Genomic DNA, 24765 nt, shown 5'->3' on the forward strand with positions numbered 1-24765 from the left:
TGACAATATAGACCACTTTCAGTTACAAAAGTAGTCTTCTCTTAGTTGTAACCGGAATAGGCATCCATGAAGCTTAGCATCTTAGACTCCGAGGTGGCGTCTACTAGCTGATCTATTCTAGGGAGGGGGAAGCTATCATTTGGGCTACTCTCTTTAGGTGGGTGTAATCTATACACATATGTCACTTCCTATTTGCCCTTTTAATGAGCACTAGGGGTGGATTCGAGTCTAGCCAAGATGAATAGTACCAGTTTTGAGCTCGGCTTAGCTCAGCTCGGCTCATTTTATATTGTATAAAAATATTTTTTATATATATTATTAATATTTTATAAAAATAAAATTTATATATAAAAAAAAATATTTTATATTTAAAGATTAAGAATTATAATCATTAATAATTATAAGATTTTTATTATATATATATATATATAATTTTATATAATTTTATTATATATATAATATATATTTGAGCCGGCTCGCGAGCCTCACAAGCCAAGCTCTAGTAGGCTCAAGTCTAACTTGTTTATTAATCGAGCCACTGAATTGGGCTTGAGATCGAGCTCGAGCTCGATTGAAATTGAGCCGAGAGCTCGTGAAAAGATTGGCTCGTTGCCACCCCAAATGAGCACCATGTTTGCTATCTAGCTTAGGTATTCTATCTTCTATAATGAATGTGGTACTAAAGAGCTTCCCAACCTCCTCGTCAATGGTCCTTCATTGCTATGGGGTGAAGTTCCATTTCTTTTCTTTTCTAGTGAGTTTGCTTTTTAGAGGCTCTTCGATGTATGATCCAATCTACATTGTCTTCTCAAGCTCAGCCTTTGAGATTGGAACTGAGATAACACTCTCCACAAGGTGTCATCGGTCTTTGTTGGACCCTAGTAGTGGTTTTGAGGTCTAGGTCGACCACCAACAACTACTTTCCTTTTCCTTTCAAGGCCCACATGTAACATTTTTGGGACTCTAGGTGGTCCCCCCGCACTACGACAATTCCTTGCTTGGTTGGGAACTTCATTGTCAAGTGGTATGTTGATACCATAGCTCAAAGGGCATGCAAGATAGGACGACTAAGAATAGTGTTGTAGGGTGATATTATGTCAACAATCAAAAACTTGTTGTTACCAACAGGTTAAACCTCTCAATAGGGCCGATGATGTCCCATTGAAACCAACTACTGGTATGTTGGGAAGGATGAGGTCCTTCCTATCTAGCTTGATTTTGTTGAACGCTTCTACAAACAAACTATTAGTTGAATTACCATTATCAACAAATATACACTTTACCCCGTAATTTGCAATGATCAACTTGATGACTAGGGCATCATCGTGGGGATGGTGGACTCTTCATAGATTGTCCTCATTAAAGTAAATCATCTCCTCGGTCTAGGCCTCTTTGGAGGGTTCTTTTCTTCGCCCTTCAGCTCCTGGATTATCATCCTTCTTGCCAATGAGCTACATCCAGCCAACCATTGTCGACCCACTAGTGTTCATGGAGATTACCCCAAGAAGTGGATCTTTGGGCTACTAGGGCTGGTTCCTCAACAACTCGATAGCTCAATCCTCCTTCATGAACTACTTCAAGTACCCATAGCGGATCAATTCCTCAATCTCGACCTTTAGGATCTTGCAGTTCTCTGTGTCATGCCCCTTAGCCTTGTGGAAGTGGTAGTAGCGGTCCTGGTTCTTGTTTGTTGTTTTTGCTTTAGGAGAGATGGCCACTTCAAGTAGTTAACAGACTTCATCAGCAACAGGATCTCACCCCTCATCGCATTTAGTGGAGTATAATTTTTGTGCTTTATCAGGGGGAGTCCTGGAGCATCGGCCAAGTGACCTAAAACGCATGGATGACATGTTATCATGGCAGCCTCTTTTGTGGCTACCTCACCTTGGTCATCATCCTTGATACAAAAAAAGAAAGAAGATAAATGGAGAAAATAATATTTCTTAATGTTGAATTCAGTAGGTTACAACCTATTTATAATGGAGTTAGGGATACCATCAGGAAACAAGGTCAGCGACCTAAATTAGAATAAAAAAAAGAAAGAAATAAGATATATACAACTAATTAGATTAGAAATATCTCTCCTACAATTATGGAGATAATGATAAAATAATAATTTTGCTTGATTCACTTTGCACATGGATAATTCCTCAACATTCATTTATTTATAAGCTCCGACAAGGAAACCTTTCATGTTATCTAGAGGTTTCTTCGCCAACGAAAACCTCAGGTTAGGGTCTTCGATGCCATGGATTTTTGTAGTCACCTATATAGTCGGGTCAAGGTTCTAGACCTATAGGGACTCCAGATTAAACCTCCACAATTACTCTTGGATGTCCTTGTCAAAAAGCTGGTAAACCGTCATGAGACTTGATGTGGTCTTCGGATGACATCAGCTACTGGAAAAATAATGGATGGCCAGGAGATCCATAAATTGAGCCCGGTGCCAAACCCGAGTACCACACCTGAGTTATTTGATAGAATGTGGTTGGAACATAATGGTTTGGAAGCTCTCCATGTGATCGAGGAGTTAATCCAACCCATCATATGACTCCAGGTTCAGAGCCTTGAAGTCCTAGGGCTGAGGCTCAACACGGATCTCAAGGTGTCAAACCGGCTTGCTTTTTGGTCTTTGGCCGGACTCAGGCCAAGGATGCCTCTTGTACCTACTCCATTGGGATCCTGCTGTAGAAGTTGAGTTGTGAGACTTGACTGAGGTCATAAAGTGTCTCACATGCCAATACACCCGCATTTCATAATTGCTGACGAGGTCATAAAGTGTGAGCTGCATGCCAATACAAGGGGTCCTTGCACAGGGCTAAAACCAAGAATCGTGGCCTTAAATTTATTTGTTGTGGCCCCACCAATATAAACAGACACTTCATCTAATGTGACAGATGTTCTCCCTGTAAATCTTTCTCTTCTCCCACTTTATTATTCAGTTCTCCTCTCTTATCCATGTCACCCAACTAATGTTATTAGCATTTGAACTTTTAATCAGATACTAGCAGCCTATTGTTTGTCATAAAATCAAGCAAATCAGACCATACGTATACGTACACTTCATTAGTATCATGGAGCCTCTATATATTTCATAACCTCTGAGGCTCCCAGCTAAAAGGGAGAAGATAGCTCTCACTTTTAACTATTTCCTGTTCCAATATATAGTGAATATGGCTCTAACCAGTGGCAGTAATCACTTTGAACCCTCAAATGAAGAGAACTGTATGTTGGTGGCCATGCAATTGGCAACTGCTGTAGTGTTTCCTATGGCTCTGAAAGTGGCTACGGAGCTAGACGTGTTTGAGATCATATCTAGAGCTGGCCCTGATGCCCACCTCTCGGCTTCAGAGATCGCCTTTCACCTGCGCACTGAAAACCCAGATGCAGCTACCATGCTCGATCGTGTCTTGTCTCTACTGACGAGCTACTCTGTTCTTAAATGCTCTCCCGTCAAACGGGACAATGACCAAGTTGAAAGGCGTTATGGCTTGGCTCCTCTCTGTAAATTTCTCACTCGCAATCCGAATGGAATTTCTCTTCTACCTCTGCTGCTAATAAATCATGACAAATGCCCTACCAACAACTATATAACAATTAGTTTAGGAGGCATTTTAGGTAAAGTTATAAATAACTTTACAATGACCAAAATATCCATCCCAACAACTAAAAAACAGCTAGTTTTAGAGTATTTTGGGCAATTAAATTATTTTTAATTCTTATAAATAACCCTATCCTCCACCATTCTCATCGATCACACTAATTCAACAATTCTCTTACAGGGTGTTTGGTTCCGTTTACATTTATTGAATAAACATTTTATACTTGTGTGACTACAAAACCGGGAAAAGCAATTAATGAGGGTGTTTATGACACATAAGCGCCATTAGGCACTACATCAACAAAATGCCAATAAACGCCTATCTGTTTCAAGAAACTCTAAAATGAAGCTTCCTGAAATAGGAGAAGCGCATAGAAACCAAAGTTTGCTTTTGCAAACTTCAATACACACAAATGCAATTAATGAGGCATTTGCTAACGAGGCACCTATGTAGTTCCGTCCATAAACGTAAATGAAACCAAACATATACTTAGGGAGTGTTCTGTAACGTAAATGAGAAATTGGGTGGTGTGTTAGCATCCACACCACAGGACCACACCACACCCCAATAGGATAGTTGTTCTGCACCATGGACAAAAATGTGTGCATTGATCCATACCACAGCTTAATGGGCGTTCTGCAAGGTGTGGCACATTTTTGTCCACATCTTGTGTTTGATTCCATGCATCTCAACTACAACATGTGAGATTATCTATGCCATTAATCATTAAAATACAAATTTATTTTTTTAGTAATATATATAATAGAAAAACATTAACAAATTACAAAAAATTAATAATTAATAAAAATATTAATAATATTTAATAACAAATAATGATATTAATATTAACTAAAATTAGTAATAATAATTAAAAAATAATTGTTAATATTAATAATTAATAATTAATAAAATAATGTTAATAATAATTAACAATATTAATAATAATATTTATAATATTTGATAACAATTAATAATATTGTTACTAATTACTAATAATTAACAATGATTAATAATATTAATAAAAATAATATTTAAAACTTATTAATTAATAAAAATATTATTAATATGTCTAATATGGTTTTATGAAGTTATTGACAATCTGACATCACTACTATTTATTTATGTTAAATAACATGGTTTTTAAAATTGGACTAAACCGGACGGTCGGACTAGAAAAACCGGGAACCGGTCAGGTGACCGGTTCTGTTTTTCACCAAAACTAGATTTTGGCCAAAAAATGTTGATCATTTTTTATTTTTTTATTTTTTCTACCAAAATTGGTTGACCTTTTGACTCGGTAACCGGACCCATGGCTGGTTCATTCTCCAGGTTAGTTTTAAAAACCTTGTAAAATAATAAATAATAAAATATACATATATCCAATTAAATGTTATTACTTTTTCCATGGCTTTCAAAACCGAATTGGACGGTCGAATCGAAAAAACCAGGAACCGATCATTCGCCAAAACCGATTTTGGACAAAAAATGTTGATTTGGTCAGCAAACCATTGACCCGAGCGTTTGCACCGTTTGAATCGTTCAAACCGTTCAATGGTTTTAATCGTTTTTATTTTTTTACTTTTTCGTTAGAGCAGGCCGACTGTTCGACCCGGGAACCGGATCCCTAACCGATTCGTTCTCTAAGTTGGTTTTAGAAACCTTGTAAAATAATAAATAATAAAATATACATTTATCCAATTAAATTGGATCGGATCGAACAATTTTATTTTTTTAAAATTATTGTAAATTTTGTTTTAATTTTATTTAATTTATTTGCTATTTTTTCAACAATGTAATTTTGTATTTTCAATTTGTAATTATATTGTATTTTTTATATTTTATTAATTTTATTCCATTTTCATATTTCATTCATCCAAATATCCAACCATTGTATGCTTTGTAATTTGTATAGTTCAAATTTAAATGAAATAAAACTCTTATTTTTCTTCTAATTTGTCATTCCATCATTCTTTTTTGGTTAAGTATATTTTTTTTTTCATTTATGTGTTAGATTTATCATTTATCATTTCTTAATTTTTCAAATAGTTCCTAAAGCTCAAAGGAAAGTTAAATATTTTAGTTTTACACTTTTACTTATAAAAGAAATCAAATTTTCAAAAAAAAAAACAAAAAAAAAACTAGTATATCCCAGTTTGGCCCACGCCCAAGACCAGCCCTATGGCCCAAGCCCATGGCACGAGCCTGCATGAGCTTGGGCCATGGGTCGTGTTAGGCTGACCTCCAAACTTTTCACCGAGGAGGGCAGCACAGCCTGTGACAGCTTGCAAGCTAGCACGACATGGTCCACACTTTGCATAGGCCGCGTGCAGGCCATGCCTTGCCGTAGGGGCGAAGCTAGGGGGGACCCATGAGAGCCATGGCTCTCCCTATGGTCCAGAAATTTGCACACTCAAAGCATTTTTATATATAAATTTGTTCTCTCCGCTCACTTTTCATCCAATGGTTAGCTCCCTATAGCCTATTCATAAGTTTTGACCCCCTCATAAAAATATTCCCGACTCCACTCCTCCCTTATCGGCCCGACATGGCCCACTTTACACCTCTACTAGTGAAAGGTGATTGAAATAAGTTAAAAACATCATGATTGAAATAGTAGGATTGTGTTTAGAGAATTCTTTTGTTTTTGGATGGAATTTTTCATCGGAAACTTTCTTTCTTTTTTTTTTCCGAAGTGATGTTTTTCGCTTCTAAAGATAAGGAATTTTGAATTTTCATCCGCTCAATTCTCGATATGTGCTCAACTCGGTTATGAATACGTACGATCACAAGGGCTTTTTTGGTCATTTCGCTACAAAACAAAACATAACATGGAACGGGAAAAGCAGCCATAAAGCCTAAAGGCACTGTTCTCTCTTTCTCTTGTCTCCATTCAAGAAGGTCCTTCGTACTCTTGCCTTTCTGTTTTTGTCATGAATGTTGTTACTGTCGAGAAACACAACATGAATGTTGTTCTAATCATCCAGAAATCGATGCTTTTACGGCTGTGAAACAGATTGTAATTTTGGGTTTTGTTTGAAAATGAATTTGGTAAAGTTTTTCTTGTATCCTTTCTATATTCGCGAGTAAAGAAGATTGAATCAAAGGGGTTGTTGTCTGGTCTGCAAAGTTGGCTTTGAATCTAAGGGATTTTGTAGTCTTCTGGTCACGATTGGGGTGCTTGGTGAGGCCACTCTACCATTGGCCACCATTAGTTCTTCCGTGGAACCTGAGGCTGCCACTCCTTGTATTCTGCTGTGCTGTGGTTTCTGGCTTCATGTGGTATTCCTGAGTGCCACGTATCAGTGAGGGGCTCCTCACATGATGGAGGGGTTTTTATCCGGTGGATTGTTGTCATTGGCAATACAGGGTTGAGAAGGTCTATTAGATTCCAATCTGATGTGAGCGAAATGTCTTCTCATAGTTGGGACCCTTTAGAGAAACAAAATTCTTTTCTTTTTAATTTTTCATTATGATTAGATTCTGTGATGTCTCAGTTTAGGACATGAAAAAGGATTTAGTCGTAATTATTAATTATTATAATACCCAATTTAGGAGTTACAATCCATTTAAAGAAGAAAACAATTGAAAGTTGAGACGGTTAGCCCAACCATCCAACTCCAAATCATCCTACATAGATTGTCATGTTATATTGTCAAAAAGGGCTGAGAGGTCATCTAGGGAATAACCAAGGTATAAATTCGCTATTTTTGCTTAATCGAGTATAGTTCAAATGTCATTAATTGCAAGAGAATTTAGGAATTCAATGCTCCATTTATTATATTAGAAAGTTTATTTGATAGAAAAATTAAATTCTATTTTAAGATTTGATGAGCAAAGTGGCACTGGACTCCCAAAAAAGGAAAAATTCCCAGTTAATTTCCCTTAGAAAAAGTGTAGACGTGGCATACCATTTCCTCCATTTTAAAAGGAGCAAATGTGGAGGAGAGGTAGAAGGATCTTTGTCTGTAGCTACATTTCAGAAAGCCTGCAACCCCCAGCCTCACGGCTAGCAACATGTCTTCCGTCAGTGGTCTCGGAAAATCGTTCAGTGAAGAGAAAGAAGATGAAGAAAACTGCCTCTTGGCCTTGCAACTGTCGAGCGCTTCGGTGCTTCCCATGGTCTTAAAAGCTGCTTTGGAGCTCGACGTGCTGGAGATCATATCCAGGGCCGGCCCTGGCACCTTCCTCTCACCTTCGGAGATCGCGTCCCATTTGCCCACCCAACACCCAGATGCCCCGGCCATGCTCGACCGCATCTTGCGTCTCCTTGCTGCCCACTCTATTCTCAAATCTTCTATTGTCGAACGGGACGATGATGACCATGTCGAAATGGTTTATGGCTTGGCGCCTGTCTGCAAATTCCTCACTGCGAACCAGGATGGCATCTCGTTTGGGTCTTTCCTGCTTTTACTTCAGGACAAAGTTTTCATGGACAGTTGGTAATAATCTTCTTTTCCTTTCTAAGCAAATAACAATACTGTGCCTGTGGTGTTTAATTCTCAGTAGTTGAGCTTTATCTTTTTGAGATTATCCTCGGTTCAGCTTAATTTATGCTTTGTGTGGTTAGATCCCAATCGTAGAGCTGCTTAAATGCGTTCACAGATCTCACACTTAAATAATCCATATTTATTGGGTCGGTAGTCAGTACTAGTTGTAATTTACTAAAACTTAACGTACACTTTTTGAAAACAAAATCTTATTTAGATTTCCGGAACATTTTGAAAAGTCATTGTGATTTTAAAATAAGTACCAAAAAGTCATGCTGGGTAAGTTATGTTTGAGAGTGCTTAAATTAAAAATAAGTGATTATGGAATGGATGCTTAAAAACAAGTGCTTATTCCAGTAAGCATTTATTTGCCTTTGGCATCCAATTTTTTCAAGTGCTTATTTTTTAAAACAATCAATTATTTTATATTGGGCATTTGGTAGTATTTTTCTCTGATAAATACTTAAATAAGCATTTGTGACTATTTTGTTCTTTATTTTCTTTCAATTTTTCAAAATATACCATTTGAAAGCACTTTTATTAAATTATTTTTATCAAAAGCACTTTTCTTTAAATACTTTTATAAAAACACTTTAATGAAAGCATTTTTACTAAATTGCTTTTTACAAAAGCACTTTTATAAAAGTACCTTCACGAAAGCACTTTTACAAAATTACTTTTATAAAGAACTTTTGTAAATGTACTTTTATTACAAAAGTGCTTTCAGAAAAGTACTTTTACATAAGCACTTTTAAGAAAGTACTTTTATGAATAAAATTCAATTAAGCATAATTTTGGAAGAAAAAAATTAAATAAGTACTTATTGTATAAACACTTAAAAAAAGCTAGAAATTTGGGCTTCAAAAATAAGCACTTATTTCCAGCTTATTTCTCAAATACCAATAAGTGCTAATGGCCCAATTAAGCACTTATTTTGGATAAACATTTACTTTTAAGCACTCTCAAACATGGCCTTAGACAATTTCCCTACTTTTTAATTCATAAATCTGCCTCACTCGCTTTTGGTTCATAAGACATAAATCTGCCTCAAACATGATTGACCATATAAACCCTTTCCAAAGTATTAATTTCAAAGAGTCTTTCTTTGGAATGTCGATGGACTCTTAGAAGTCTTGACATCATTCCGATTAACTAGGTTTGGGCTAGAGCAGTCTAAATAGGGGTGACCATTTGTTTGGTTAAAATTGAAAAATCGAATAAAAATTGTGTTTTGGTTTGTTTGGTTCGGTTAATTTGGTTTTAAAAAATTTCAGTTTCAGTTTTGGTTTTCAAGATTAGAAATTCGATTAACCGAATTAACCAAAATTTATTATATATATAATATAATATATGTTATATAATATTAATATATATAATATACATTAACATATACATATATTATAATATACATATACATATATATTTTAATATGTAATGTATAATATGTATTAGTATAATATTAATAAAATTTGGTTTTAAACGAAATAACCGAAAACTGAACAAAAAATTCAGCTTCAGATTCTTTGGTTTTTTAATAATTCGGTTTCAATTCGGTTTATATTTTATAAGTTTGGTTCTTAAAATTTGATTTATTTGGTTCAGTTTTTAATCGAATAAACCGAATGCTCACCCCTAATAAACACCAATTTTTAAGTTGGAGAGTCGAATAAGACAATATTGAATTTGATCAATTCAAACTTAATTGTCCAAAGTACTTATTGAATTGGATTGGACCTGGTCCATCATAATGGATTTACATTGCATTGGGTCGGGTTTAAGGGTGCAAATGTATCGGATCATGATCCAATATGATCCGAAGTACAATCCTATTTTGTGGGATTTGGATATCCCATTTCAGCTTTTTGGATTGAATAATACGATCTGATTAAAAATCCAATTATATATATAATTTCAATTTTGTAATTTTTTATATTATTTATTTATTTTTATAAAAACGTTTATATTTGATGAAAATAGTTGAAAAATGCATTTTTTTGTTTTTATTTAAATGGTCATATTTTAATTTTCTTTTAATAAATTATTTTTTAAATTAAGTCGAATTGGATCATATTCGGATATCTGATATTCTTATCAGATTCGAATTTGAATAAATTTTTATAAGATCCTATCGGATCTTCGGATCATATTGGATCAAGCCTACAATTATTGGATATGATTCAGATTCGAACCAATCCTTTTGCACCCCTAGTCGTGGAAATCTCAACGGAATGTGAGTTTTGAACAATAAGACTCTTTGACAAGGGGGTTTTGAAAAATCATGGTGAGTTTAAGAAAGATGCAAAAATGTTAGGATAAATTTTAGATAATAACCCTTCTTTAAAGGGAAAATTGTATATTAATACTCTATATTTTGGGTCATTATTTTGGTCACCAAACATCAAAACGTACCAATCCAGTACCTAAACTTTCAAAATGTGTCAATTTAGTACAAAACCATTAACTGCTGTTAGGTAGCATGTGAAAGGATGCAAATGCCCTTTGGGTGTCATCTAATTTTATTTATCAATCATCCAAATGCCCAAATCTCGTAGAAGCCAATAGAGAAAAGAAATTTGTCAAAAACCAATCTATTGCTTTGGTTCAATCTTGATTTTTGAGGAAAAAGATGATGATTAGTATTTAAGGATAATTTTGACATTTTTAAAAGTTTTAAGTCATACATGTCATCAAGTGATAGAGATAACTAACGGATTGCTAATGGTAAAGACTAACCTGGCATGTTTTGGAAGTTTAGGTACTGAATTGGCATATTTTGAAATCTGAGGACCAAAGTGAGACTAGGCCCAAAGTATAGGGTACTGCAAGTTTCCCTTCTTTAAAATATAAAGTATATTTGAATTAAATCTAATTCGATAGGATTTAAATCCCACCTGAACTCCCTGAATCTTCTTGTATTTTAAATCGAGTTTGGATTTCAGTTTTCAATAATCAGATTGGATTCCGATGTTTTGAGTCCAATTCTGGCTTGATTGCCACCCTGCCCTTTTTGTGGTAGTTACTTGGACTGCAATTGGATTGGGGAGGAATTCAAATAGAGAATTGACAAATCCAATCCTTCATCCAATTCCAAATTTGCTCTAATCCAAATGCAACCATAGTTCTAAATTCATTAAACTCAAGCAAAAGCAAAATCTAATCATCAATTTGGTTGCAGGCATTGCTTGAAAGATGCGGTTCTTGAAGGTGGAATTCCTTTCAACAAGGTCCATGGGATGCATGCATTTAAATATCCTGGGGTAGATGCTAGATTTAACAAGGTCTTCAATAAAGCAATGTCAAATCATACCATAATGACCATGAAGAAAATTCTTGAGACATACAAGGGATTTGAGGGCCTCAAAGAGATAGTTGATGTGGGAGGTGGAATTGGAGTAACAATTAACATGATCACATCCAAGTATCCTCAAATTAAGGGCATTAATTTTGATTTACCCCATGTCATAGCAGATGCACCATCTTATCCTGGTAAAAGCATTTCACTTTCTTTTACTTGAATTGATTTGATTTTCATCTAAGGTTAAACGTATCCTATACCCAATACACTAAATACTATGCGTTATGACATTTGGCTACTTTTGAAGGTAAATACCATTATCTTACATGTCCTGACTCAATTCTTGAAACTTAATAAAAAGAAAAATTATAATCTAAGAGTATTATTAAGCACTGTGGGGATTAAACCTTTATTTCATCTAAATTACACTATTTAACTGCTTATGAGCAGGTGTGGAGCATATTGGAGGAGATATGTTTGAATGTGTTCCAAAAGGAGAAGCCATTTTTATGAAGGTGATTTATTTGATTTTTTTTTATAAAAAAGAGTTTCTTTTTTATAATTTAGCACAGTGGGGCTGTAAAGGGTGCAGACTAGTTTCTCTCATTCATGAAGTCAACCCAACCCAACCCAAATTCTAAATAAATGTCAAAAGTTGAATCAAGTTCCTTAGTTTTCTTTTGTATATATCTCATTTCAGGAATTCAATTAAACATGTCTTTCATGGTTCTTTTATTTTTTTTCTTGCAGTGGATACTTCATGATTGGAGTGACGACCATTGCTTGAAACTTCTGAAGAACTGTTGGAAAGCTCTACCCAACTCGGGAAAAGTGATTGTAGTGGAATCAATTCTTCCGAAGACCCTTGAGGCGACTAATCCCATCACAAAAATCGTCAGTGAACATGATTTGATCATGTTAACACAAAGTCCAGGAGGAAAAGAAAGAACAGTCAAACAGTTTGAGGCCATGGCAATGAGCTCAGGATTTAGCAGTGTTCAGATTATTTGTTCTGCATATCACAGTTGGGTCATGGAATTCCACAAATGATGTATTAGTTTTGGAACTCTTTGTGGTTCTTAGCTTAATGGTTGCTTGATCTTAATAATGATTTTATTGGTGGCTTCAAAAAAAAAATAATAATAATATCAATGGATGATGGGATTATATCCTTGTGCAGAACTTGTTTCAAGTCTTTTCCTATTGAATATGGGAATAATTTCATGGTTTTAGAGAGAGAGAGAGAATTTTATGATGGAGATTGGGCTTGGGTTGATCAGTTCCCCCAAAGACCCAATAAGACCAAAAGGGCCAAAAAATGTTGTGGCACTTAAACGGGATAAACGTTTGGTCAATGGGTCATGGCCTCATGGGTCGATCTGTCCCCATGTTCAATTTGACCGTTCATCTCGTTCAAATAAATACCAACAGATGAAAATTTGAGAAAAGATAAATATTTCTAAATTATTATGTTTTAAATTTAATTGTACGTTAAAAAAAATTTAATAGTGAACATTATATATTAAAGTATTATGATGTTTTTTTAAAACAATATATAATTTTTCGTCATGTAATTTAAACATTACATATAACATTGAAAATATGTTTTTTATTTAAAAGACAATCCATTTTTTATTCATTCATATGTTCATGGTGCAAATTTCAGCCCACAGAAAAGGAGCAGTCCACCATGTTTTGACTATTGAGGTTAAAGTTGACATGGGTGAAGACGAGGCTAATCCAGATCCAGACATTTTATACAAGGTCGATGGGCTCCCCACTAGACGTGTCCCACACTTACGGGTGTTCACGGTCTGGGTAGTCGAACTGTGGGTTTTTTTTGTGAATTGAACTGGTAGTATTGGTTTCCGGAATAATGGTAATTGGAACCGAATTGAAATCAGTCAAATAACTGGTTGATTAGTTCAATTAATCAACGGTTCAGTTTGTCAGTTTTTTAGTTTTTTTTAATTTTATAATATTTATTATAAAAATATATATAAACATATAATAAAAATTTATATATATGTGTAAATATGTATGTATGTATGTATGTATGTATACAATACTAGTTGCAAATTAATTTTGAAGAATGTTACACATGTTCCTGATATCTACCAAAATCTGATTTCCACTGGCAGGTTAGATGTGAAATATCTTTCTTAAAGTTACGTATATAGATACAAATGAATCCAGCCAGCTTGGTGGAGAACCTCCACCAATTTGAGCAAGTTCCAAAATATTTTGCTTTACAGTTTATCATATGAGCAGAAACAGTCTTCAATCTATCTCTCTTCTATAAAAGTTTGGGACAAAGTTCAAAACAAGAATTGTCAATTAATGCCCATATAAGAATGCTTTGATGTGACTTATTGTCATGGGGTAGTTCTACGGTGGAAGAAACCCGTGCGGTGTTCAAGCCAAGGTAGGCCAGGACAAGCATTTGTGTGCTGCAACGCTAGGAGTTGCTCGATGAGATGGCTCCACCAAGGTCAGTAGCACTGGAGCATGACCTCAGGTTGCATGGCCGGGGCACTTGGTTGGCTCTGTCTGGTCCATGGGAGCTGCCACTTACGTGCTAAAGGGGGACGATCATGATGTGAGGCGACTGGGTGCCGATGTGAGGGGTCTCTTGTAAGATGATGATGAGGGCACCTGTGTGCCATCTTGAGAGGCAACCGCTTGGGCCAGAACACACCCATGTGCTTGGGGCAATGGGGTAGCTCGATGGTTTGACCGTTCTGGTCAATGGGTTGTTGACTTTTTCAACGGTTTTTGGCCAAAAATCAGGTTTGGGGTAAAATAGAATCACTTGCCTAGACGGTTTTTGGGCTGAACGGTCTGACCGTCCAGGTCAACGACAGTTCGAAAACCTTTATCTACACAGTTAATCATAAATATCTAATTTTTTGTATTTTATATGATAAATATATTGAAAAATGCATCAATGAATTAATATTAACCAATAAATATTAACTTTTTTTATAAAAAGTAATAGTAAAATAATTAAAAAATTTTAAAATATATTTTAAATATTTAAAATATAATTTTATTGATAAAACATTAAAATTATTAAAATATAAAATTAAGTAAAGTAATTAATATTTTATTGATAAAAATATTAAAATGTGAAATAGACAATAGGGTAGCCTTTCAGGAAAAGTGTGAAGTAGCGGATAAAAAATCAAGTGTGAACGGTCCCTAACCACGAGATTTTGCTGTTGATGAAAAATTGGGGTGTGGATGGGACCTGTCCACATATTCAAAGGGGGTAACTTTGAATAGCTATTTTGGGCGAGGCATGTTCACCTATTCACGCATATGTCTTTCTTTTTAGTCAAAATAAAATAGGGAAAATTATTAATTTACCTATTCTCATGATAACATACCATTCCCAAAAATGCATCCTAATTCTGCGCAATCCGGGCACTCCTAGCTGGTTGCTGACTGGCTCCTAGCTGGCAACGGACGGTACCTGAGAAGAAGACGGTGAAGGATTCCCGAGGGATTTGCCTAGTGGGAATACTCCGATGCTTAAGTTAGAATGCTGGAGAAAATAGTGAAGAGTGTAAATAGGGCTAAGAGTGTAGGTCACGCTAGATCACTGAGTGCTCGAGAGAAAATTCAAGTAAGATAAGATTCAGGATATAAGGTGCAAGATACCTTCTCCCCTTCGACTAAGGGGCTCTTAAATATGGGTGTTCTTGTCAAATCGGGAGTAACTGCCACTGGGTCTCTGTTGTAGCCATTATCTGCCAAGGCTGCACAGGTAACCATTGTAGGGTACTACCCAATCGGATGAGTGACGTTCAGGAGGACAGGCATGCCACCATCTGTCGAGAGATGTGGGTGCAGTCTATCGAATTGACAGGGACTGCACCATCAGCCAGGAGACGTGGCATAGTCTGATGGGTACGGTCTTGTCAGATAGAAGCTTCCTGAAAACATCGCGTCTCTAAGTCACAAGCTACCTTATAGCGAGCTCCTAGGGGTACTTCGAGGTGATTCCTCTTAATGTTGCCTTTGGGGCAGTTTTTCTACCTAAGTATTGAAGCGAGCTTGTTACCCTAGCTCGTGAGCTGGGATAGACTTGTCTTGGATTATTCCCTTTTAGTACATCGGGGGTCCTTGAGCTCGCATTATAGTGAGCTCCCCCTGTAGCGAACTATGACGTAGCGAGCTGTCCTACGGGCTTGTTACTTAGTCGCAGTCAGGCTGTGGTGCTGAGCTGTTACTTGTGCTGAGTTGTGTCCACGTGTCATCGTCTCAAAGGGTCGGGTCAAATCACCTTCCATCAATTGCCCCCCACTCCACGAGCTAAGGGTGCTACCTTAGTGTGAGGAGTTCATGAAGTGTGACTGGTGGATTTGACCGAAGTTCAAACTTGATTGACTACACGCATTAAATGTGCGCATAGAAGTCAAGGGATTTTTTACCTTTCGAATGCCGAGAAATGCACCAAAGCGGCACTTAACTTTGGAAGTTGTGCAACCGTCATTACCTCAATCATGGGAGACGTGTAGCTAGTCACATTTCGGTTTCAGAAGATGTGTGGTCAGCTTGACTGTGAATCATCAGATCTGTCTCAATCTGAGCCGTCGGTTTGAGGGCACAGTGGCTTAAATAGGAGGGCCCCAGGCCTCATTTCTCTACAAAGTCATAGTACCCGCGCCCAGAGAAGGAAAGCTCAAACTGAATTGGGAAGGGCCATATAGAGTCACCAAGGTCTTGGGCCCAAGCACCTATAGGCTCGAAGACCTAGATGGGTGACTAATATTAAGGAGTTGGAACTCGGGAAATCTCAAGATGTACTACCAGTAAACTTGCAAGTAATAAAAGTTTCCTTCCTTTTAAGCTACAGCTCTGACCCCAAGGTGCGCACACGCCCACCACACACACTGTACATACACAAGCTGAGCAGCACTGCCAAACGAGTTAACTCCACCGATCCCTGAACAGCTGAGCCCATTACGCCTAGCTCAGTAGTGTATCACTGACTAAGCTACCCGACTCAGTTGACAACGACTAAGCCTAGACATGGAGGAATAGCGCCCCCGCCCACCAAGGCCTGAGGGCGGTCGAGGAACTCCGCACATCCGCCAGCTTAATAACCAAGCTAGTTGGGAAATGGCTAGCCCTAGAAGGGCCCCAAAGGCTCATGAGATCGGAAACTGAGTGTCCCATGGTTGAGAACTCGGAAAATGAAAGATCTCGGGTAACTACACCTTGGTCAGCACAAGAGCGGGGATGCTGAGGCATAACTCAGCTGGCTATGCCTCGACCAACTACACCTCGATCACGACAAGACTAGGGATGCCAAGGCATAACCCATCTAGCTATGCCTTGGCTAACTACATCTCAGTCGGCACAAGACTAGGGATGCTGAGTTATTGCCTGGTTTCCTATGCCTCAACCACGACTAAAATCATAGGAGTACAAAGAGGTCACCCAAGGCACAACCTACCCAGCCAACAGAAAATGGTGCAATAAGGCCAACAGAATACTGTATAATAAGATGCTGAGCCATAGCCCAGCCCAATACACATAATAGCCTGGCCAGATTTGCCTTGACTGGGAAAAGAAAATGGCATTAGGATAGCAACATATGGGTAGACAGAAGAAACACTAAATATTTAACTCAAAATTGTTCATTACATCACTTAAGGCTTGGCGTACCAAGCCCCCCCCCAAAAAAACAAAACAATAGAAAAAGAGAGAGAAAGAAGTCGCTCAATCCTCGGCAGTAGAGTTAGCAACACCATTAATGGTTTTGACCTCAACATCAGCTCCCTTGGTGGATCCTTGCGAATAATCCGGATGGAAAGCACCCTGGCCCTATGACTCATGGGCCGACTCCGGATGGCGGCGAACGATCATTCGACAAAAGAGGTTGATCCCAGCCGCAAGGTAAGCTTTGGTGTATTCGTCCATCTGCAGTTGCATCTCCTCTAACACCTTGTACTGGTTGATTGCCTCCTTAGTAGCCTCTTGCCTCAACCTCTCTTTCTCTGCCTTAAGCTTGGCGATCTCTCACCTCAGCTCCTGGACAAGGCTGGCCTACTTGGCCAACTATACCTTTATCTTGGCAACCTCCCTCTCAAGAGCGGCCAATCTCTCCCTAGCAGCCAATAGCTTGGCCAACTGGGCCTTCTACCATAGATACTCAAAGTGTTACCATTCCTACGTTGATTGGAGGTCTCTAAGATGACCAACTAGCACGATCGCCGCACAAGCATTTTGTAGATGTACATGATAAGTATACCAAGAAAGAGAATGAAACACAAGGAATAAGAAGAGGAGACCTACCTAGGCCATAGACCATAGTAGCGCACACTTTAGTGCTCCGTTGCCGACCTCGATTGGTTCCCAAGCTATTGACATTGTCATGATTCCCTGCAATAACTGCTCGGGAACCCTAGGCATCTCCACATTGTCATCCAAACAAGCCGACCACCTCGGCTTGTGCAGACCCGAGCTACTGCCTGCCTTAGTTACTAATGCGCCTATGGGACGACGAACCCCTTTAGGGTTGATCACAACAATGTTGTCCTCCTCAACCTCCTATTGCTGGACTCTCTATTGCCGAAGAGCCCCCTGTTCGCGGAATGTGGCCATTCTCCTATCTTGGGGCAAGCTTTCGGTTGCACACTGGCTTGCTCCTATCTTTGTCGAAGTGCCTTCATTCGGTGAACAATCTATTCCTCGCTAACCATACTTGTACCTACAACACAAGATACCCGATGTAAGTAAAAGGAAGATAAGATAAATTTAACTCGATGAATGAATAGTAAAGGAAACAGACTAGCCACCCTCTCCTCAGCCCAATGAGCATCAACGTTTTCGAGGATGTGTATGCGATAACGTCGATTTCTTGAATCATGTTGAGGGCCAACCTCTCCTCCCAAGTGAGCGCTGACCATTAGGGCTACAGCAGAGTTGTCCTCAGCTCCCGCAACTTGGCAGGAAAAGGGTGACCCTTGGGAATGCACATGAAGAAGAACGACTCTTTCCAGTGCTTCATGGAGGAAGGGGCCCAACTAATGACCAAATGTTCCATCGAGTGGAGAAGTAATAGTACCCCTGCTGGTGGTGTTTCAGCTGGAGCATAAAGTTCACCATCCCCAGGGCCATATCGACATCACAGACGACACAGTAGGACATAAGTCCGAGCAGGAACATGAAAGAGTTTGGCATCAACTGCACTGACAACACCTTGTATCAGTTTAGCACCTCGACGAACCCTTTGCTCAATAGAAACCACAACCCAACCTCCAAACTGTGCTCATAAACGCATAGTTCACCGGGCTGAGCATCAATGGCCATCTCCCCGAGAAGTGACACCTCATTTGGTATTCCGTGGGAATAGCATATGTAGCTCAGATCCGAGCCATATCCCCAGGTGCCAAGATGCAGGGCGTGGTGCCAAACCGACGACCTGCCCGTAGAGGAAGTTTTGTATCCATTTCGAAGGGACCAGCCTTAGCCTCCTCAACTTTGGCAGCCACAACATCTCTTAGCTAAGGCTCGTAGTTTGAACCATGTGAAGAGCTGGAACTGGAACTACTGAAGGACCTAGAAGAGGAAGAGGACTGATGAGATGAAAAGGACATACCAGGCAATTCACAAGAGCTGAGGAGCGAAGGCCACCAAGCTATCTGCCGTGTTAGTTGCCGAGCTATCCGTTGTCTTCCCTTTTATAACCATCGGGGGTATGGACCAAGAAGAGATCAATGATGCAAATGAAGCACCTTTAACAATGCCTTGGAAGACCAATCGATGGACCAATAACGTACGACGAAAAGCCTCAAAAACTGATGTGGCATCCTTCTTAGGCAGTAGTTATGCCGATTAATTGCACCAGTTCAACTACAATACTAGTCCAACCTTTGACACGGAGACCCGTAGTACCGGTCCAGCCTTTGACGCAGACCTTCGGCTAGGCCCCTCAAGTCCTCAGATAGTCTGCTTAAGGCTACAAGGCCATGGAATAGTCTGGCCAATGACTCTCCTCCTCAACAGTAGAACTGGGGTAGTGGTTTGGGAATCGAAACTTCAGTTCTCATTTAAGTTCTACAGTCGACGAGCGAAAGACTCCTCGGCAATGACTGATATGGCATGGACGAATCATGATGACTTTTGCTTTATAGCTCGACAACCCCGAAGGAACTTGTCTTCGCAGCTCGGTGCCCTATGGCTGAACATCACAACTTCAATTCCAGAGCTCGGACTCCAACCTTCAGCAAAAGGCCTTTCCTCAGCATACGATCGAGCTAAGCCCTGATTTTGGAAGAACGACACGTTAAAGCCGAGCATGACACAAACCCCAATTCCGAAATATGGATCCAACTCCAAATCTTGGTGCACCTTGGCCGAGCATCACCACGACACGAAAGCTCGAGTTCCACTTGGAACCAGAGTTGTTCCTCGGCCCCAATAGGACGAACTCGGAAGCTTAGTTTGACACTTTGGCCCTCTGCCAAGCTACACAACTGTGCAACATTTCAAGGAGTGGTTCGGATTCCAAAGTCATAGCTTTTAGAATTCTGCAGCCGACAATGGGAAGATTCCTCGACCATTCCCTATATTGCGTGGTTCTCAAGATTGTGACCTTCACCTAGGAACACCAAAAGGGCCAGAAGCTCATCTAGACATCAACTTGAAGTTCTTCAATCGAAGAATGAATTGGACTACTTAATTCCTCAACTTCAGAACTAGGGGAGTGGTGTACGGGTCATGGCTGAACTGGTCCTACGAGACACATGGCCGCCTAGCTATCGCCCTGCCACATCATCCTAGCTTGGCCATGTTGGCCTAGCTATACTATTATTGTGGCCCCCGTTTTATCCTTTCATCCATGTCAATTACACGTCATGCGGATGAGCACAATTATAGATAAGGAGGAGTAAGGAAAGATGACTCCACTAGGGAATGGGACTCTATCCCGAGTACCTCCAGCCAGGATATGGATCTTTGGGCATAAAAAAGTACTCCATGCTCGAGGTAAGGGATCCTACTTCTGGGACCAGTACTGCTACTTAGGTTGGACCAACATCCTCATAGCTCGGCCCGATCACCTACCACTTCTTACTGACTTGAGCGTGAGATTACTTAGAGATAATTCCTTGGGCCTCTGACTTCTTTCTTGGTCACAGGTCTTAAAGCGCAATCTCATCTTTGTAGCTCGGCCTCACCCTATCAACAAGGACTACCTGGTTGTTCTCCTTAGTTCATACACCACTTCGGATTGAGTAACATTAAAAGCCATACTCACTATAGACCAGAACTTGAAAGAAAGCTGCACAGTTAGAGTAAAGATAATCTCTCTCTCACGGCTCACAATCTCATAATTTCTGAAATATATAGAGGCTCGTCCATGATGCTAATGACATATGAATGCGTGATGAGAAATGTAGTTTGATGACAACCACTACCGGCCATTAGGTAGGCTTTTACCTAAACTTTTGTTTATTTTTTTCTTTGTTACCAACGAAAATATCTTCTTTTTTTCTTCTTTGGTTAAAAAAATTTCACTCCACAAGCAAAAAAACAACAGAGCAAAGACGAGAAACCCCAAAAAAAGAAATTACTTACCAGTACTACTAACTACTTTGGCTCAGTTTGAAAAGAGTACAAATACAATTGTGTAGTGTAAATACATACAAAATACAAGATTTTGTACCCTACATGTATATTTGTGTCTACTCTTTTCAAACTGAGCTTTAGGCTGCTTTTGGTTGCAACACAAAATTGTTTGCATTAGTATAAAAATTCATAGGAGTGCAAATAAGGTTAATGCATATTTTGATTTAATTTTGTTTTGCGCTTTACTTTATTCTGTTTCACATCTTATTTATTTTATTTGAACTACAATCAAAGAAAATAAGGTAAAATTTGGCACAAAAATAAATCAAAATTTTCACCCAAATCATTTGCACTGCTATAACTTTGCATCAATACAAATTTATTTTGCAACCAAACACAACCTTAGGAACAGAAAAAAAATTAATCAACAATTTATGAAATAGGACAAAGGGCATGCGTCTAACCACTCATCTGAAGAGACCAAACCCCACTGGGCAAATTGATTGAAATGAGATTTAAAAACCTTACCTAATTGCTAGCAACTTGGTCGGGGATTGATTCCAATCGGCAATTGATCTTATCAAGATTTCAGTCTTATTAAAATAATTTTGAGTTCCATCCTGCCTATATTATTACGTTGATTCAGCATGCTCATTTTAATGAAGGTCAAAGGAAGTGAAAAGGTAAGATCTATGCTTGATACCTTGCTACATAATCATTCAACATAAAAGCTTAAGCTATTAGAGTAATTTCATTTTTTTGGTGTTTTTTGTATTTGCTTTATTGTTTTTTTACTTGTGTAGTGAAATTCTGTTAATCAAAGAAAAAAAGAAGAAGATATTTTCGTTGCTAAGAAAGAAAAAAAAAAACCAAAAGTATAAGTAGAAGCATACCTGGTTGCCATCAAACTACAAATCATATCAATAATTCACATCACATGTCATTAGCATCATGGACGAGCCTCTATATATTTCATAAACAGTGAGATTGTGAGCCGTGAGAGAGGGATTATCTTTATTCTAACTGTGTAGCTTTCTTTCTAGTTCTACTATACAGTGAGTATGGCTTTAATCCTCAGTAATCACTTTGAAACCCCAAATGAAGAGAAAGAAGAAGAAAACTGTATATTGGCGGCCATGCAATTGGCAAGTGCTTCAGTGCTTCCTATGGCCTTGAAAGTCACTACAGAACTAGATGTGTTCGAGATCATATCTAGAGCTGGCCCTGATGCGTGCCTCTCGGCTTCAGAGATTGCCTTGCACCTTCACACTGAAAACCCAGATGCAGCATCCATGCTCGACCGTCTCTTGTCTCTACTGACGAGCTACTCTGTTCTTAAATGCTCTCTCGTCAAACGGGACAATGACCAAGTGGAAAGGCGTTATGGCTTGGCTCCTGTCTGCAAATTTTTCACCAACAGCCAGGACGGAGTGTCTCTTCGACCCCTGCTTCTACTGCATCAGGACAAGTCGCTCATTGATAGCTGGTATGATCTTACTTGCCGAGCTATGATCTCAGATTTGGGCAAAATATTCCACCACCACCATCACTCCTTATGTGACATGCATTCTGTATTTCCAGGAGAAAAAAAAAAAAAAAACACTACATTCTATCTGAACTTTATCGCTGCTTGCAGGTACCAGCTGAGAGATGTTATATTGGAAGGTGGAATTCCTTTCCATAAGGTACATGGAATGACCTTATTTCAGTACTGTGAGAAAGATTCAAGGTATAACGAATTCTTTAATAAAGGAATGTCAGGTCACACCACAATAGTCTTGAAGAAGATTCTTGACACATACAAGGGATTTGGAGGTCTTAAAGAGGTGGTTGACGTGGGAGGTGGGAATGGAACCACACTAAAAATGATTACATCTAGGTATCCTCAAATCAAAGGTATCAATTTTGATTTGCTTCATGTGATAGAAGCAGCACCATCCTACCCTGGTAAGAATTTTATTTGGCTTGGCTTGATAATTATTAGTAGAAAAAACCCAGCTTTTCTACTTCCTTTAATTTCTAACAGCTAACAGAAACTCAAAAAGTATTTGTAACCATGGGACAGGTGTGAAACATGTTGGAGGAGATATGTTTGAATATGTCCCCAAAGGAGAAACCATTTTTATGAAGGTTAGTTCTTCTTTTAGTTCTTGAGAGGGGTAGAATGGATATGTCCCACGATATCTAGAAGAGAATTACATTCACCATGAATCTCTTTGTAGTATCAAGTCATTTAAAGCAAATAAAGTTTACAAATCAAGAAAGTCATAATGTCTATTAGTCCTTAAATCAAGGAAGTGATAAAACATAGACTGGATATGTTCTTTTGTGATTTAATGTCTCCAAATATATATATATATATATATATATATTTTAATTTTTGTGATTTTTGTAGTGGATACTTCATGACTGGAATGATGAAGACTGCTTAAAGATTTTGAGAAACTGTTGGAAAGCCCTACCAAAGTTAGGAAAAGTGATCATTGTTGAATCAATTCTTCCAATGGCTCCAGAAGCTAGTTACCGCTCTAATATCGCCTTCACATATGATTTAGTCGTACTAACTTGTTGCCCTGGAGGGAAAGAGAGGACACAAAATGAGTTTGAGGCCTTGGCAATAGACTCGGGCTTTGCTGGTTGTGAAATTGTTTGCAATGCTTACCATACTTGGGTTATGGAGTTCCACAAATAATTAGTTCCTTTTTTTTTCTTTTTTACCTTCGAACTTGTTTGTGACTTTTTTAAATTATGCATCCGAATAAGAATGAAATGCAGTTTGATCTTTATGGTGTGCATATTTTATTTTCCAATAACACATGCTTCAATCTGGTATAATCTTTCCCAAATTCCAAAAACACTGGACATATATTCTCTCGTTCCTAAAGCAAGTCTAAAGTTCCTATTTCCTGCTATCTCCTGAGTCCCCATGATTAGGGGCGTCAATGGACCAGTTTTGGATTGGACCCATCCAAACCAAAATCAATTTGGATGGATTGGATAGACCAATAACATATATGAATTAGATCAGTCAAGATTTAATGGTCCAAAGTATTTATTGGAATGGGTTGGACATGGTCCATCCATAATGAATTTATATTAGATTGGGTTGGATTGAGCCAATATCTGATCCATTGATAAAAGATAAGAATATAAGTGTAAATTGAGCAAATTTGGATAATTAAAACAAATTTGAACAGGTTATTAAATGGCCCAGACATTAATTGGACCAGTCCAAAATGATCCAAAATATTCATTAGATTGGATTGGACCTGATTTATATATAATGGACTCACATTGGACTGGACCAGATTGGACCAAAATATTCATTAGATTGGATTGGACCTGATTTATTTATAATGGACTCACATTGGACTGGATCAGACTTGATCGGTTAAAATATAAGGGGTGTCTTACTAAATGACCCTAAAATGGGTTGACAATAGTATTATTTGTTGTGTTTTCCCTCATAAGGAGGTTGAGTTTGTCATTTTCAACCCTATAGGATCCACGACTTCAAAGCCTTGTAGGATGAATGCCATGCAGCCTTGTGAGATTTATGACCTTGTAGCCCTATGGGATTTGCAACCTCACTATCTCATTAATCTTTTTGAATAGGTACCTCTATGGCTCCTCATATGATGGTTCTAACATCTCTGCCTTGTAGCTCCTCAAACCTCGGACCTCGGCCTCACATAGTATTTGGTCTTGTGGTTTTCTCTCTAACCTTGCAATCCAGCCTCACCCTCCTGACCTTGTGTTCTTTGGGCATTGATGATGCTGTCTCCATGACCTAGCATCT

General features: G+C 38.4%; 2 protein-coding genes and 1 pseudogene across 2 annotated transcripts; all 3 read left to right on the forward strand.

The window, feature by feature from the left end:
- Nucleotides 1-3173: 3173 nt before the first annotated feature.
- On the forward strand, nt 3174-7108 carry LOC148851979 (caffeic acid 3-O-methyltransferase 1 pseudogene; annotated as a pseudogene).
- Nucleotides 7109-7198: 90 nt separating this feature from the next.
- Nucleotides 7199-12551, forward strand: LOC148851980 (caffeic acid 3-O-methyltransferase-like). The gene is made up of 5 exons (XM_088946281.1): nt 7199-7292; nt 7425-8041; nt 11265-11575; nt 11835-11899; nt 12135-12551. The coding sequence occupies exons 2-5, from the start codon at nt 7617-7619 to the stop codon at nt 12432-12434; spliced, it is 1101 nt and encodes a 366-aa protein (XP_088802407.1). The 5' UTR covers nt 7199-7292; nt 7425-7616; the 3' UTR covers nt 12435-12551.
- Nucleotides 12552-21953: 9402 nt separating this feature from the next.
- Nucleotides 21954-23752, forward strand: LOC148851981 (caffeic acid 3-O-methyltransferase-like). The gene is made up of 4 exons (XM_088946282.1): nt 21954-22452; nt 22603-22913; nt 23032-23096; nt 23362-23752. Exons 1-4 carry the CDS (start codon nt 22028-22030, stop codon nt 23656-23658), a joined length of 1098 nt encoding a protein of 365 aa, XP_088802408.1. The 5' UTR covers nt 21954-22027; the 3' UTR covers nt 23659-23752.
- Nucleotides 23753-24765: the final 1013 nt, after the last annotated feature.

Source organism: Nelumbo lutea, chromosome 5, assembly GCF_056320005.1.
Source record: "Nelumbo lutea isolate HS-2025 chromosome 5, American lotus-T2T, whole genome shotgun sequence".
Lineage (NCBI taxonomy): Eukaryota > Viridiplantae > Streptophyta > Magnoliopsida > Proteales > Nelumbonaceae > Nelumbo > Nelumbo lutea.

Excerpts from the sequence above, each read along its gene's own strand:
- LOC148851980 (XM_088946281.1), top strand. The coding sequence starts at position 7,617 with ATGTCTTCCGTCAGTGGTCTCGGAAAATCGTTCAGTGAAGAGAAAGAA. Across the intron at positions 8,042-11,264 it reads AAAGTTTTCATGGACAGTTG|GCATTGCTTGAAAGATGCGG; the intron begins GTAATAATCTTC and ends ATTTGGTTGCAG. Across the intron at positions 11,900-12,134 it reads GAGAAGCCATTTTTATGAAG|TGGATACTTCATGATTGGAG; the intron begins GTGATTTATTTG and ends TTTTTCTTGCAG.
- LOC148851981 (XM_088946282.1), top strand. The coding sequence starts at position 22,028 with ATGGCTTTAATCCTCAGTAATCACTTTGAAACCCCAAATGAAGAGAAA. Across the intron at positions 22,453-22,602 it reads AAGTCGCTCATTGATAGCTG|GTACCAGCTGAGAGATGTTA; the intron begins GTATGATCTTAC and ends CGCTGCTTGCAG. Across the intron at positions 23,097-23,361 it reads GAGAAACCATTTTTATGAAG|TGGATACTTCATGACTGGAA; the intron begins GTTAGTTCTTCT and ends TGATTTTTGTAG.